This window comes from Somniosus microcephalus, chromosome 16 (assembly GCF_052327205.1).
Source record: "Somniosus microcephalus isolate GS21.2 chromosome 16, FLI_Smic_1.0, whole genome shotgun sequence".
Classification (NCBI taxonomy): domain Eukaryota; kingdom Metazoa; phylum Chordata; class Chondrichthyes; order Squaliformes; family Somniosidae; genus Somniosus; species Somniosus microcephalus.
In genome coordinates this window covers 47400578-47416061 of record NC_141002.1, presented here as the reverse complement: position 1 = coordinate 47416061, position 15484 = coordinate 47400578, and the positions used below count along the sequence as shown (strand labels likewise).

The following is a 15484-nucleotide window of genomic DNA, read 5'->3' as shown; positions in this document are numbered from 1 at the left end:
ATAAACAGATTCATTGTGTTTGCACTACTGACCATTTCACTTGGCACAGAGAGACAAGCTTATGCAGTACAACTGCACACATGCAACTAATGTCTGCAGTTCACGGCTTCTTAAAAGTCAATGTTAAAACAATTCTGACACAGATCCAAAACAATGGCTGTACTTTGAAATACCCTGTTTTTGGCTTACTGATTTTTCTTGTTTCTATGCAAGAAGGTTTGTAGAAATATCAAGCTGCTTAATTTTTCCCCATCTTCCTTGTGCTCCTACTTTCACCTCTCCCACAAAAAAATAAAATGGTGCTAGGAAATTTCCTACCTGGCCTATGTCAATGTCCATCATTAGCTAGCCAGGAGGTCATGAGTAGCACAAGGTGACTCCCCCTCCTTATCTTTTTCCCTATGGAAAGTGCTTAGCCTTCACTAACTACCTTCCCATGGTGGCCTGAACTCGAGGAATGTGGCAGAGAGCATTGATAAACCAGCATGTTAGGCCACCAGCTCTTTCATACAGGGAAAACAGTGGTGTATAAGTACGTTGGGAGCAAGGGCCTACCTACAATCTAAAGTATTCATTGCCTCCACCTCTTATCCATCCCATAGCCACTGTAAATAAATATTCTCCTTTAGGGAAAAATTCAGCTTTTCGTAAGTGGCCGATTAGAGACCTACCATTTTGGGTCTTTTTAATCAAAAGACCTGCTCAAGCAACTCTTGCAATGAATTCATCTTTTCTGGCCAAGATTTTATTTTTCTCATTGTGTTGATGTTTGTGAATTAATGCTCAGCACTGGATCTTTGTTTAATATGAGCGCTGCCTGATGGTGCATACACTGCATAAGTTACCTGAGCAAGTGTTTTCCCCCCCCCCCCCCCCAACAGGTTTCATGCAGGCTTCTTTCTCATTGGAATTCACTGGTTACAAGAAGCTATAAATAACATTTACTGAATTTGGTGATGAAATTTCAGAATGAAAATACCCCAATTCCCTATGAATATTCCTGCCCTTTTAAGGCTAATTTCTGCCACATTTTGTTTTGGATAGTTTTGTAATAGTCTGGATAGACAATCAAAATTATAGTGTATTTTTGACATACAATCGTAGAGTCCTGTTGGTAATTAGTTATAGGAGCATTTTAAAATTCTCGTTACAGCTGTACCAACTTACCGTGAAGCAAGAATGGAGGATTTAATAATAGAAGAAAGCTTTGGGGCCCCACAAACTGGTGAAGATGTAAAGAAACAGATGTGTCCATATGCTGCCTTAGGAGAATGTCGATATGGTGTGAACTGCGTCTACCTCCATGGAGATGTGTGCGATATGTGTGGCTTGCAGGTTCTTCACCCAACTGATGCCTCTCAGAGATCAGACCACATAAAGGCAAGTAACTGAACAACAGGAAGGATACTATATTGTGCTTAAAACATTTGGTTTGATGTGATTTGTGGTGCAGCAGAATTAAGAGAGGATTGATGTGTACTTAATCTACATCAGCCTTAAGCTGTTTCATTTTTTAAATTGTAGTTGCTGGGTAAATGATTCCCATGCCATGCATCTACAGGAAACTTTCGACTAACCGGCCCCTAAATAACCGGAACGCTCTATCCACCGGCAAAATTCAGGAGTCGGTTCAGGTAACTTTTTTTACTTTTAGTTACTTTTTTTACTCCATTTGTTGCTGTGCAAGAGTGTAGCTGAAGCTGTTGCTAAGCTACAGAGACGCTTGCAACTTGTGCCGATTGTTTTGAAGCTGTTAAGCAACAGGGTTTGTTGCTTTATACGGAGCTCTGAGCTCCGTATCTTTTACTATAGCGTTCGGTTATCCGGAATTGTTGATGAACCGGCAACACGTCGGTCCCGTCCGTGTCGGATACCAGAAAGTTTCCTGTATTTCACTTTTGTGCAATTTGTTCTGTGGCCATTTTTCCCCTGTTGCTGCTTATTCATGTTTAACACTTAATGTTAGCATTAGTCAATGAAGCATTTCAGAATTTATTTGAAGTTGCAGTTGGGATGTTTTACTGAGGACAGCAATAAAATAAAATAAAATTGAATTGTATATAGAATATATATAATGCCTACGATCATGAATTCCAGAAGTGTGTAGTTGATTTCAAACCATCTTGTCTCGCCTGCAGTCTACAACCTGCAAGTTTTCTCTCCACCCCCTGCCCTCATGAAAAAGCTCCTGTAACGTGCAATCTCTGATAGCTCTGATTAGAATCATTACACTCTTAAAGTGTCACGATTTTGTGCAGGACAGCTGCTCAAATATCTGTACTGCAGTTTATAACTATGCTAAAGAATGTTTTAAGAAAGTAAATTGTGAGAAAAGGCATTATTTTGGAATACATACTATTCTTTATCTGTCTTCATTTTCCACAAACTACATGAGCTAATAGCAGGAATAGCTTCTCAAAAATGCAAGTGCATGGTGTGAAAATGGAGATGGTATGAATGATAGTAAAGTAAGGCTTACAAAGTCTTAAGAAAGGAGGAACAATTTACAGTATGGGAGATACGATAGTTAATTTGGGTGGTGCCAGTAATTTACCTAATTTGGAATATTCAAGGAGCCTTGTGTTTGGAAATAATTTGTCAGATAAACTAAGCAGTTTACTTTGGTGCCATAGAGGAGATTCTAGCAGGTGTATAAAGAAAAAAAGTTAATATTCCTACTACTTTTTGGTCCCCTAAACCCCAGGGATTCAGTACAATCTCCAGACCTTCTATCACTTGGATCAATTTTGAACAGAATCAAAATAGTCATTCTTTCTAGTTAAAATAACTTGAGCAATCTTTCCAGAAGATTGTTTTACAGAGATGGATCTCGAGTGTGATTGTTTTCATTTATAGAAGATTATTAGGTCTCAGATTTTTAAAAAAATCAATACAAGTATCCTTTTCTGGTTCACGTCCATGCAGTTAGTGGTCATCAGAATTTTCTCTCTCTCTCTCTCTCTCTCTCTCTCTCTCTCTCTCTCTCTCTCTCACATATGAGGCTCTATTTGAGATTTCTTATCTTTCAATTGCCTCCTTTCCAATGGCCAGATTCCTCAAGGCAAGCATCATTATCTGCCAAGAGATTGAGGGTGTCAGCAGAGCCTAACTTGTATACAGTTTAACTTTCATTTTTAGCAGTCTTCAAAAAGATGATTGCTAGCTTTTTTCAGTAAGAATAAAGGAAGCTTCTACCTTGACATGGTATGGCCAGCAACTGAGTGTTCTGTCAGAGTTCAAATTACAGCCTTCATCACTATCTTTGACATTAGTAATGAATATCCCTGGTGGATGACTTCTTCTTTTGTATGGTAGTAGCAAGAAACAAATTAAATATCAATATTTAAGTCCGATATCCAGGCCAAAGTTTCCACTGTAACAGCTTTGATATCTTGTAGGCTGACTGCAAATTTCCTCTGAGGGCAGTGTTCACTGATGTGCTCCAGGTCTGATTAGGAGCTCCTCAGTCACATGATGGGGATGCTTTAATCTTCCATCTATAGAGAAGGTGGCAGCATCTACCATGAATGGTTCTGAGGTGGTTGAAGGTTGCCCACTGTTTGCGAGGAAGGTTTGATCCTTCAGGTTTTACTGTGGGGTCCTCTATAAGGAATCCGTTTGGTATGTCGCAGTTCTTCCAAGCATTTCGCTATCAGTCATCAAGGCTGAGGGGAGATTGCTGAAGGGCTTTGGTGACTGTCCAAAATGGCCTTCTAGATTTGAGACAGATCGATGGTAGGTTGGTCAAGTCAGCCTGGATCGGCATGTCCCAGCCGGTGTACCGGTTGTATTTTCTGAGACTGCAAAGAATACAACTGCTACACCATCAAAGGCAAGCCTGGTGGACTTGGAGCCATATACAGAGTACAGGAAACTCTCGTTTAAACAGCACCTAAATATCCGGAATTCTCTTATTAACCGGCAAAATTCATACTCCGAAAACGACACCTCAGTAACTGGAAATGTTGCCGAGTCAGAATCTCCCGCGGTGGCCGAGTTAGTCAGTGGGGGTAGTTCTCCAAACTGCCACTGCTCGGCGGCTTGGCGCTGTCGGAAGTCCATTAAAGAGTTATGGATTACCCTCAACTGGCAGTACTGTACTTAATCAAGCATCTTCCACCATCCATTTAACACATTCTGTAGGTGAGTACCCAATTACTGTATACTGCACATTTCTTGATTTTTTTATTTTTGTTTGTTAAAAATAGCCTCAGTAGATAACCCTCTCCGTCATCCAGAATTTTTAATCAACCGGCACCATCCCGGTCCCATCAGTGCCGGATACCAAAGAGTTTCCTGTACATGGACCCAACATACTAGATTCCAGTGAAGTCCTGATCGCACCAAACAGTCTTGCGCTTTCCCCAGTACAGTCTTGTTAGACTCCTGATCTCTGGCCAAGCAACATAGAATCATAGAGTTTTTGGATCAATAACATGACTGTTGCATAATATTACAAATGGGAAGGGACTTGTTTGCAAATTTGAGGAAGACTGTTTGATTAAAATTTATGTTGAATAAATTGACGTTCCACATGTTCGGTACAACACATGCTGTGATGAACTCTTTCAAGATTTAGTGCTGTGAGTGATGTAACAAGACAATCAAGCAAATTTGATTACTACTGGTTTTAATTAATTCATTGTTTATGGCCATAATTTTGGTCATTATTTTAGATTTACTGTACAATTCTACCTTTTCTATTTTCATGGCATTTTAAAAGAGAGCCCTCTGAAAATATTTGAATAATGGAGTATTCTCTTCTAATAACATGATGTTAGCTTGAACAAAAATATTAACTTGGCGAGTTGGAGATATATGCAAATCCAACTTAACTGATTAAATTGCAATATTAGTATGTTCTTTTGACTTCTGAATATTCTTTATTATAGGCTTGCATTGAGGCTCATGAAAAGGACATGGAGCTATCTTTTGCCATCCAACGTAGTAAGGATATTATATGTGGCATCTGCATGGAAGTAATATATGAGAAAACAAATGCAAATGAACGACGTTTTGGAATCCTGTCCAACTGCAGTCATACCTACTGTCTCAATTGCATTCGAAAGTGGAGGAGTGCCAAGCAGTTTGAGAACAAGATTGTAAAGTAAGTCCCTTGAATCTAGATTTGTAGAAATGTAAATTCCTTTGGTTGTTTACAAACTATAAAACAGATCCTTGTTTCTCTGTTAGGTTTTAATTTATTGTAAAACAACTTTGCTCTACTAAGGTCATTTTTGATTTGCATTGGCATCCAGAAAACCTTCCATTGCTAAAGCTTACAGTGCTAAGTGAAAACAAATTGTCTCCCAGTACCAGATTAGCAACAACATCCCTTTGCTGTGTTAAATCCGGCTGTGTGTGCTAATTTACAGTAGTTACTGAATTGAGGTCTGTTGTCAAGGTTTTTTTTGACTGTTTATGCAGCCACTGTAGCCTATAATTGCTGTTGATGGGGAATTTATTTGTGAATATCTAGTGGTGTCAAGGGTTCATGAAAGGCATCTGAAAATCTTTTGAAAACTAGATCTTAGCCTACAGAGGACTTGAATCTTATTTTACACAGGGTTGCATTAGGTCCAACAGTTTCTTGAAGTCTTTTTTTCCTTGAAATTGTTAGTGTTTGCTCTTTTTTCACTTGCAGGGTTAGAGAGTTCTATGCTTTGGTGGTCGACCCACCTTGTTTATTTTGGCATGCAGATAGGACAATCATAATGACAAATCAGAAATCTGTTCCTAAAACTTTATCTTAACTTTTGGCACAGAATATTGAGATCTGACATTTTCTTCACCACCACACACTTCCCTTGAAAGTAAGTAGAATTTAATTATTGCTTACAGCCACTAAATTCTATATGTGGATAGGACAGAGGACATCTGCCGATCTGTGTAACGCACATGTTTATGTGATCTTAATGTAACACCTCAATGTCTAGTGCTTTTGTGCTCTGTGCCCTAAACTCGCCTCCACATTAAGTCACAACAGAATCTTTCTCCTCTCTTTGCATGATTAATTTGTTTGTGAAAGCTGAATGAACAAACATACCTACAGTAGGTAATTAAACAACCTTTCTCATTCCTTGAATAGACTTGACTTGTATGTACAGAGCTTTGCTCTTTGGTTCTATACCTGGCCTGACTCAAACTTGTATCTTCCTTTTGATTGGTACGAGGAAATTAAACACCAGTCACACTCTCGCTTGTTTGGAAAATGCCTTAATAATTTCTTTATGGAGGTACATGTATTTTCTGGTTAAAAGACACAAATGTCACCATAGAAGACACGCCATCTGATTTCTGGTACAACCATACAATGCTCTTTTACTTCAAGTAATCAGTACTGCTTACCAGCAAAACTGCTATTTATATGCTTGCAGTGAATTTCCGATGAATCTACTGCAAAAATACAGTGCAATTAGTCTTTTGTCAGTCAGGTGATAGTTTTGTTAGAGTCACAGTAGGCAGTTGCATCTTCATGACTCCTCACATCAATCAGCATTAATTTGAGCTGCAGTGCAATTAATCATCTTGGCTAGATAGCGCACAGACTGTCGTAGAGAGCTGAGGATGTTTTTAAATGATTGTTACAACACAATTTTGGGGGGGAAGAATAGAAACATAGAAGATAGGAGCAGGAGTAGGCCATTCGGCCCCTCGAGTCTGCTCCGCCATTCAATGCAATCATGGCTGATCATCCAATTTCAGTACCTGGTCCCTGCTTTCTCCCCATACCCCTGGATCCCTTTAGCCTTAAGAAATATATCCAACTCCTTCTTGAATATATTTAATGAATTGGCTTCTACTGCCTTCTGTGGTAGAGAATTCCACAGGTTCACCACTCTGGGTGAAGAAATTCCTCCTCATTTCTGTCCTAAAATGGCCTACCCCTTATCCTTAGACTGTGACCCCTGGTTCTGGACTCCCCGACCATCGGGAACATCCTCCCTGCATCTAGTCTGTCCAGTCCTGTCAGAATTTTATAAGTTTCAATGAGATCCCCCCTCATTCTTCTAAACTCCAGCGAGTACAAGCACAATCGTCCCAATCTCTCCTCATACGTCATTCCTGCCATCCCAGGTATCAGCCTGGTGAATATTCGCTGAACTCCTTCCATGGCAAGAACATCCTTCCTCAGATAAGGCGACCAAAACTGCACACAATACTCAAGATGTGGTCTCACCAAGGCCCTGTACAACTGCAGCAAGATATCTTTGTTCCTGTACTCAAACCCCCTCGCTACGAAGGCCAACATACATACCATTTTTCGTCTTAACCGCCTGCTGCACCTGCATGCTTACCTTTAGCGACTGGTGCACTAGGACACCCAGGTCTCGTTGCACTTCTCCTTCTCCCAATCTATGGCCATTCAGATAATAATCTGCCTTCCTGTTTTTGCCACCAAAGTGGATACCCTCACATTTATCCACGTTCTATTGCATCTGCCATGCTTTTGCCCAATCACTCAACCTGTCCAAATCATCCTGGAGTTTCTCGGCATCCTCCTCACAGCGCACACGCCCACCCAGCTTTGTGTCGTCTGCAAATTTGGAGATATTACATCTAGTTCCCTCGTCTAGATCATCAATATATATTGTGAATAGCTGGGGTCCAAGGACCGATCCCTGCGGTACCCCACTAGTCACTGCCTGCCACTCGGAAAAAGACCTGTTTATTCCAACTCTTTGCTTTCTGTCTGCCAACCAGTTCTCTATCCAAGTCAAAACCTTGCCGCCAATCCCATGTGCCTTAACTTTACATGCTAATCTCTTATGTGGGACCTTATCAAAAGCCTTCTGAAAGTCCAAATACACCACATCCACTGGTTCTCCCTTATCTATTTTACCAGTTACATCCTCAAAAAATTCCAGTAGATTAGTCAAGCACGATTTACCTTTTGTAAATCCATGTTGACTTTATCTGATCCTGTCACTGTTTTCCAAGTGCTCTGCTATTACATCTTTTATAATGGACTCTAGCATTTTCCCCACTACCGATGTCCGGCTTACCGGTCTGTAATTCCCCGTTTTCTCTCCCACCTTTTTTGAATAGTGGGGTAACATTAGCTACCCCTCAATCCATGGGTACTATTCCAGATTCCATCGAATGTTGGAAGATGATCAGCAATGCATCTACTATTTCTAGGGCCACTTCCTTAAGTACCCTACGATGTAGATTATCAGGCCCTGGGGATTTATCGGCCTTCAATCCCATCAATTTCCCTACAAATACTGATTTCTTTCAGTTCCTCCCTTTCATCAGACCCTATGTTCCCCGACATCTCTGGGAGGTTATTTGTGTCCTCCTTTGTGAAGACAGAACCAAAATATGAATTTAATTGGTCTGCCATTTCTTTGTTCCCCATAATAAATTCCTCTGATTCTGACTGCAAGGGACCTACGCTTGACTTCACCAATCTTTTTCTCTTCACATATCTATAAAAGCTTTTACAGTCAGTTTTTATGTTCCCTGCAAGCTTACACTCATATTCTATTTTCCCCTTCTTAATTAATCCCTTTGTCCTCCTTTGTTGAATCCTAAACTGCTCCCAATCCTCAGGTTTACTGCTTTTTCTGGCCAATTTATATGTCCTCTCCTTGGATCTTATGCTATCCCTAATTTCCCTTGTTAGCCACGGTTGAGTCACCTTTTTTGTTTTATTTTTATGTCAAACTGGGATGAACAAATTCTGTAGTTCATCCATGCGGTCTTTGAATATTTGCCATTGCCTATTCACTCAACCCTTTGAGTGACATTCCCCAATCAATCCTACCCAACTCGCGCCTCAGACCATCGTAGTTTCCTTTATTTAAATTCAGGACCCTAGTCTCTGAGTCAACTACTTCATTCTCCATCTTAATGAAGAATTCTATCATTATGATCGCTCTGACCCAAGGGGCCTTGTACAACAAGATTGCTAATTAATCCTTTCTTGTTACATAATACCCAGTCTAAGATGGCCTGATCTCTGGTTGGTTCCTCGACATATTGGTCCAGGAAACCATCCCATAAACACTCCAGGAATTCCTCCTCCACAGTATTGTTACTAATTTGGTTAGCCCAATCTATATGTAGATTAAAGTCACCCATGATGACTGCTGTGCCCTTATTGCACACTTCTAATTTCCCTTTTAATGCTATCCCCAACCTCCGCATTACTGTTTGGAGGTCTATATACCATTCCCACTAACATTTTCTGCCCCTTGGTATTTCTCAGTTCTACCCATACAGATTCCACATCTGTAGAAATACATTTGATGTAGCTGGGGTACAGTTTAGTAGTTTGTGGTCTCTTGTTGGCATTAAATGGTGACTATCCCTGATTCCTGGTGTGCAATTTCTAAGTCACGCTTCTAAATAACATATTTTGTAGGACAAAGCTTATATTTAAAGATGTCCAGAAATGATCAATAATGCTTTATTGCATCAAAATAATTTGATTTCTGACATTTCTATCTTTTAAGTGGAGGTGGAGGTCAAGGGAGCAAATTCCGAACCTAAAGGCACGGTCGAGAAAAGGAGGAGGGATGCACTAAAGGCTAGAGTCAGAGGAACAGAGTGTTGTTGCAGTGTCTGAGGATGTTACGGAGATAGGGAAGGCTGAGGCCATGAAGGAATTTAAAGATGAGGATGAAAATATTTGAATTGGTTGCATTTGAAGACCGGGAGCCAATGTAGGTCATGAAGGACAGGTGCAGGTTACGATACAGGTAGCAAAAGTTTGGATGCGTTCTAGTTTATGGAGGATGGGAAACCAGCCAGGAGAGCATTGAAATAGTTGAGTCTGGAGGTGACAGAGGCAGGGATGATTGTTTCAGGGGGTAAATGGACTGAGTCAGGAGAGGAGGCGGATGTTGTGCAGCTGGAAGTAGGTGGCCTTTGTGACGGCGAGTATATGGGGTTGGAAATTCAGCTTGGGATCAAATAGGATCCCGAGATTGTGAAAAGTATTTGTCAGCTAGAGATAATGGCCAGGGATGGGTATATAATTTTAGAGCCGGCAGCAGGAAAGCTTTCCATTCAGCCTTCACTCTGTGCTGCGTCAGTTGATCTCATCAGTAGGGGGCTCTGTAACCTCCGCACCCGGCTAGGGTTCCCATTCCTGATTGCTGTTCAATGACAGCTGCTAGATTGTATGTGGACGGCAATTGAAAATCTAGATCTTAGCTGTGATGTCTCTATGGTATAATAGCCCACTGGCACTTGCTGTCCAAGCTTACACATGAAGACTAATCACTTTGTCAATTTGTAGATGATAGTCACAAAATGGCAGAGGTATTCAATAAGTACTTCACATCAATCTTTAGTAAAGAGAAGGATATGGGACAGGAGCTGAATCCTAAAGTGGTTGAGAGTAGGATGAGCAATATTATGATGGAAAAAAGGAGAACTTTAGGCAAGTTTGCTAGGCTAAAAGAAGACGACAAAGTGCCATAGCCCAACAAGGTATGTCCTAGGATCCTGATGATGAGGAAGAAAATTGCTGAGCTCCTAGAAATTATATTTCAGGGCTCCATTGGGGGCACTGTAATTCATATAGAACACCTGGACTTTAGGACAGCCTTTGACAAAATACCACACGGGTGATTCTTTCTTAGAAAAGATTAAGGGGTATGGAATTAGAGGGAGGATAGCAAACTGGATTAAGATTTGGTTAGAAGAATGAAAACCTAAAGTAGGAATTGAGGGCAATTTATCAGAGTGGTTGGAAGTGGGTAGTGCTGTCCCACAACGTTCAGTTCTGGGGCCTCTTCTGGTCACTGTGCACATTGATGATTTGGATATAGGTCCAGAGAGTAGTGTTAAAATTTTCAACACTACCAAAATAGGAGGTATAGTTAATTCTTTAGAAGACCAAAGGAAGCTGCAGAGGGCTAAAAGTTGGCAAATGAATTCAATGTCAGTAAGTGTGAGGTAATATATTTTGGTTAAAAAAAAGGTAACAGTAGTAATTATACTTTGAATAGAAGTAGGCTCAATGCTGTGGACGAGCAGAAGGATTTGAGGGTGCAGGTTTACAGGACATTAAAGACAGCTCCTTGAGTTGATAAGGCTATGGGGGGGAAAAAAGCTAATACAATTCTAGGTTTTGTCACAAGAGGTATAGAATATAAAAGTCAAGAGGGAATGATGAGCCTATTTAAAACCTTAAGACCAAAAAGTACTGAATCCAGTATTGGGCTCCACATTGTAGGAAGGACATTGAGGCTTTTGGAGAGGGTACAATGCAGACTCACCAGGGTGCTGCCTGTCATGAGGAAATAGATCTAAAGGAAAATGTAAAAATTGGAGCTTTATTTTGTTAGATGATATGATAGAAGTGTTTACAATTAGTAAAGGATGGGACAGCATAGATAGAAGTAGACTGTTTCCAGTTGTTGAGGGGTTTAGAACATAGAACAAAAGAAACTTCTTTACACAGAGTTATGAAGCTTGGAATTCACTTCGAGTTGGTGGTTGAGGCAGAAATTGTGACCGTATTCAAGATTAGATTGGATAGGTGGATAAAGGAAAATGGGATATGGAAATAGGGTGGGTAACTGTGATTAGGACAGTTTGCTCACATGGCTGGTAAATGCTGGCATTGACTAGTTGGGCTGAATGGCCTGTTTGTGTTATGCTTTCTATGTATGTTTATGTACTTAAGTGAGGTACAGGAGGGCTGCTGGCACACTTAATATGTTCAGAAGAGGTTGGTAGAAAAGCAAACAAAATTAGACGAGGAAAAAATATCCTCCTGCAAAATTACAAAAACTCTACATGTGAACAGTTGCAAATAGCAAGATGTTTTAAATTACAGTTTTTGTTTTATTGCATAATCTCTGGGTTCAGATGTTTATGAACCTCAAGGTTTCTGAGATTACTTGGATTAGATGACAACTTTGTAGTTACATTTTAAATTTATGAAACATGAATCTCTCAATCAGATTACTATCTTAACGCTGCTTGTGGACATCAAGAACATTTAGGTGGCTAGCATGTTGAAAGCTGTCTTGTGTAGGTGCTTTCAGCACACTGTCAAGTAGCTGATGAAACTTTGCGACTTGAGATGAACCTTGATTTGATTGCAGCGAGGAAATTTACCGAAGTTCTACACCTTCAACTGGTGGAACCATCATTAATGATATATGGTGTGTGTCTATGATGTGATCAGGAGGCTGGTGGTAATGCACTCCGATTTTGTGGTGTATTTTACAAGTTACTATGCTGCTGAGGAGGAGTGCCTGGTATCTGCTGTAGATTAGTGAGGGTTAAATCCATGTTCATTGGGTATCTGACTAATCAATTAGTCATTAGCCTTCTTGGTAGGATGGAGGCAAGTGGGATTTCTTCGAGTTGCTGATTTCAAAGCAACATGTTTGCCAACGGGAGACATAAACCAAGTTGATCCTGTGTGGCAGATTCGGTAATATGATACCTGAGCTAGTAGGTCTGCAGTCTGGCTCATAGATAGACCTGTCAATGGACTTGGAATCTTCCCACTCAACCAGTTAACCTTGTAAGCCAGTGCTGGTAAGCTCTGCAATTTTAGTCGGTTAAACTATTTGTTTTGGTTAAGTTTTTGCTCTCATAAACAACAACAAGTATTTATATAGCGCCTTTAACGTAGTAAAACATCCCAAGGCACTTCACAGGAAAATTTGACACCGAGTCTTATCAGCTACACCTATGTTCTGTAGGCTTCTGCAAGTTAAGTGTATCCCGATGGAGGCAATGAGAGACTATGCACTCCTTATTGGGCAAGCAGAAATTCTAATAGTTTGCTTTGGATACTGTTAAGCTTGGCAATGATTTTTGTGCAACTCGAGACCAAAAGTAGCACACCCAAGTATATTTGTTTGTCCAGCATCTCGTGAAGTGGTGCGCCGATAACAACCTGGCCCTTAACATCAAGAAAACCAAAGAAATCATTGTGGACTTCAGGAAGTCGAAAGGCGGAAGTCACACCCCCAGCCACATCAATGGGGCTGTGGTGGAAAGGGTGGACAGCTTTAAGTTCCTCGGAGTCCACATCACGGAAGACCTCTCCTGGTCCCTCAATACCTCCTCTCTGGTGAAGAAGGCCCAGCAGCGCCTATATTTCCTAAGGAGGCTGAAGGGATGTAACCTGTCACCCCTGATCCTCTCTAACTTTTACCGCTGCACAATAGAGAGCATCCTGACAAACTGTATCACAGTATGGTATGGCAGCTGTAGCTACTATGACCGGAAAGCCCTGCAGCGGGTAGTCAAAACTGCCCAACGCATTACCGGCACCCGGCTACCGACCATAGAGCACATATACCAGAAACGCTGTCTACGGAGGTCACGGTCCATCATTAAAGACCCTACCCACCCCAGCCACAGTCTGTTCGCCCTCCTGCCATCTGGGAGACGCTACAGATGCATTCGCACCCGTACGACCAGATTTAGGAACAGCTTCTTTCCCAGGGCTGTCATCCTACTGAACTCCACAAATAAACTCTAAAGCCTGCACATCTGCCAATGCACTTTATTATGGTTATGTTTATGTTAATATACTACAAGCCAAATGTATGTTGAATGTTTAAATGTCTTAATCCAAATGTACACTCTCGGGAGCCGCAAGCCTACATTTCGTTGTACTGCACTTGTGCACTAACAATGACAATAAAAGTTGATTTGATTTGATTTTATATAAACTGACAGAAGCATTCACAGTGTTACTGAGGTACAAAGGCTGGAACTTAGACTGACATATACTAAGCCCCTGAGAGTTTTTTTACCTTTAGTAAAATTGTCTTTTTCTCTCAATGTACAGGTGGTATTTAAGTATAGTTCAGTAAAATTTGAAATGTCATCATAGATCTCGATTTATGTATGTCATCTGCATATTCAGAGTAATTTGTTTTATAAATAGAATTTTAATTGTGGAAAACTGGCAATCCTAATTAGGCTGGTATATAATGTGATACAGGTATTGTGCAGATTAGCCTAATAAGAACAGCATAATTGTACAATATAGAAGGTCTAACCTACATTTTCTGTTTACTGCTCTTTCTGCTTGGCAGTATTTTTTTTTAAATGGCTGTAGTATGTACTCCACTGTCCTGATAGAGTACAGTTGAATTTTCTCAAATTGTAAGTTTCAAAGTATATCTCTAAACTAACAGCATACTTTAAAAGAAAAGAAAAACTAATTGAATTATTTTAGGTTATGACTTGCCAAATTTTAGGTTAAGTGGACTGTTCCACTGATTAATGTATAATACATTGAGCTTGCATCAATTGCACATCACTTAAAATCGGGATCATCACAAGAAGCTTGACTTGTAATCTAAGATATATATTCAAGTATTTTAAACTGTGTAATATCACTGATTAAATAATGCCCATTACTTAAAAATAATTGTAATTTGTTAACTTCTTCCCCCAGCCCCTCCCCACCATTCCTTTTCCCAAAAAGTTAAGAGGTAGCTCACTTCCTTGTTTCTGTCTTTGCTGATCTGAGTGGGTAGAAATTTGAGCGTGATGCAAGTTAGCTCACTACATGTTCTGTTCAACAAGATGGAGATGTGCTTCAATATAATCTTCTGTGCACATGGTGCCACATTACAATAATAAATAGAAGAGCTTTGTTGCAGGGTAGTGGCCCTTTCAAAATCTGTAGGCTGTTTACATATATTTAAATTATTTTTGAGATATAACCTATCTTTCAGGGAAAAGATAGTTGATAGATACATTTGGTATGTCTTGGTATTTCAACAGACATTTTGAAACATATGAAGGGTAACTTATTATGGTTTATATTGAGAATTTTGTTACACTGCAATGCATATTTTAGTAATTGGTTATTGGAATTCATTTTCCAGCTGAGGTATTAAGCTATTTTTATAGCAGTTTCTGTTTGTGAAAAGAAAGATGAGCCTTTTCTTTTAAGCGGCTTTTAGATATTTAAGATGGCTTGATAATATTTCCTATTTTAATTGTTCATGAATTCAATTTTACAGATCCTGTCCTGAGTGTCGGATTACATCAAATTTTGTCATTCCTAGTGAATATTGGGTAGAAGACAAGGAAGAAAAACAGAAACTCATCAAGAAGTACAAAGAGGCAATGAGGTAAAATTAACAGACACTTTTCCAGACTGTATGCTGCTCACACTTCTAATTATAGCTTCTCTTTCCGGTTTCTATATTTTTGATGTTTCTCTATTTTTGGCCATATTTAATCTTTCTGTACTTCAGCAAACCTGCTTTTTGGGGAGGAGATCAAAATTGAGGGCATCAATACTGGAAAAAAATCAGTGCTCATGGATTTTCAGTTACAGAGTTGCGCAGTCTTTGCACCTCTCTTTATCTAAAATTGTAATGCTGATAATGACATCAGTGACAGGCACCCAGGCTGGAATCTCCTCAATCTGACTCGCAGCACCCACCCAGGCTGGAATCTCCTCAATCTGACTCTCAGCACCCACCCCAGCTGGAATCTCCTCAATCTGACTCGCAGCACCCCAGCTGGAATCTCC

The 15484-nt window shown here is 40.1% G+C and overlaps 1 protein-coding gene across 6 annotated transcripts in view; it reads left to right on the top strand.

The window, feature by feature from the left end:
• mkrn1 (makorin, ring finger protein, 1) overlaps positions 1-15484 on the top strand; it is a 106165-nt gene that overhangs the window by 74146 nt on the left and 16535 nt on the right. For all 6 annotated transcript variants that reach the window (XM_086008931.1, XM_086008932.1, XM_086008927.1 and 3 more), the window contains 3 exons: positions 1154-1380; positions 4893-5107; positions 14967-15077. In XM_086008931.1, the coding sequence (XP_085865057.1) occupies positions 1154-1380; positions 4893-5107; positions 14967-15077 (553 nt within the window). The remainder of the gene's footprint in view (positions 1-1153; positions 1381-4892; positions 5108-14966; positions 15078-15484) is intronic.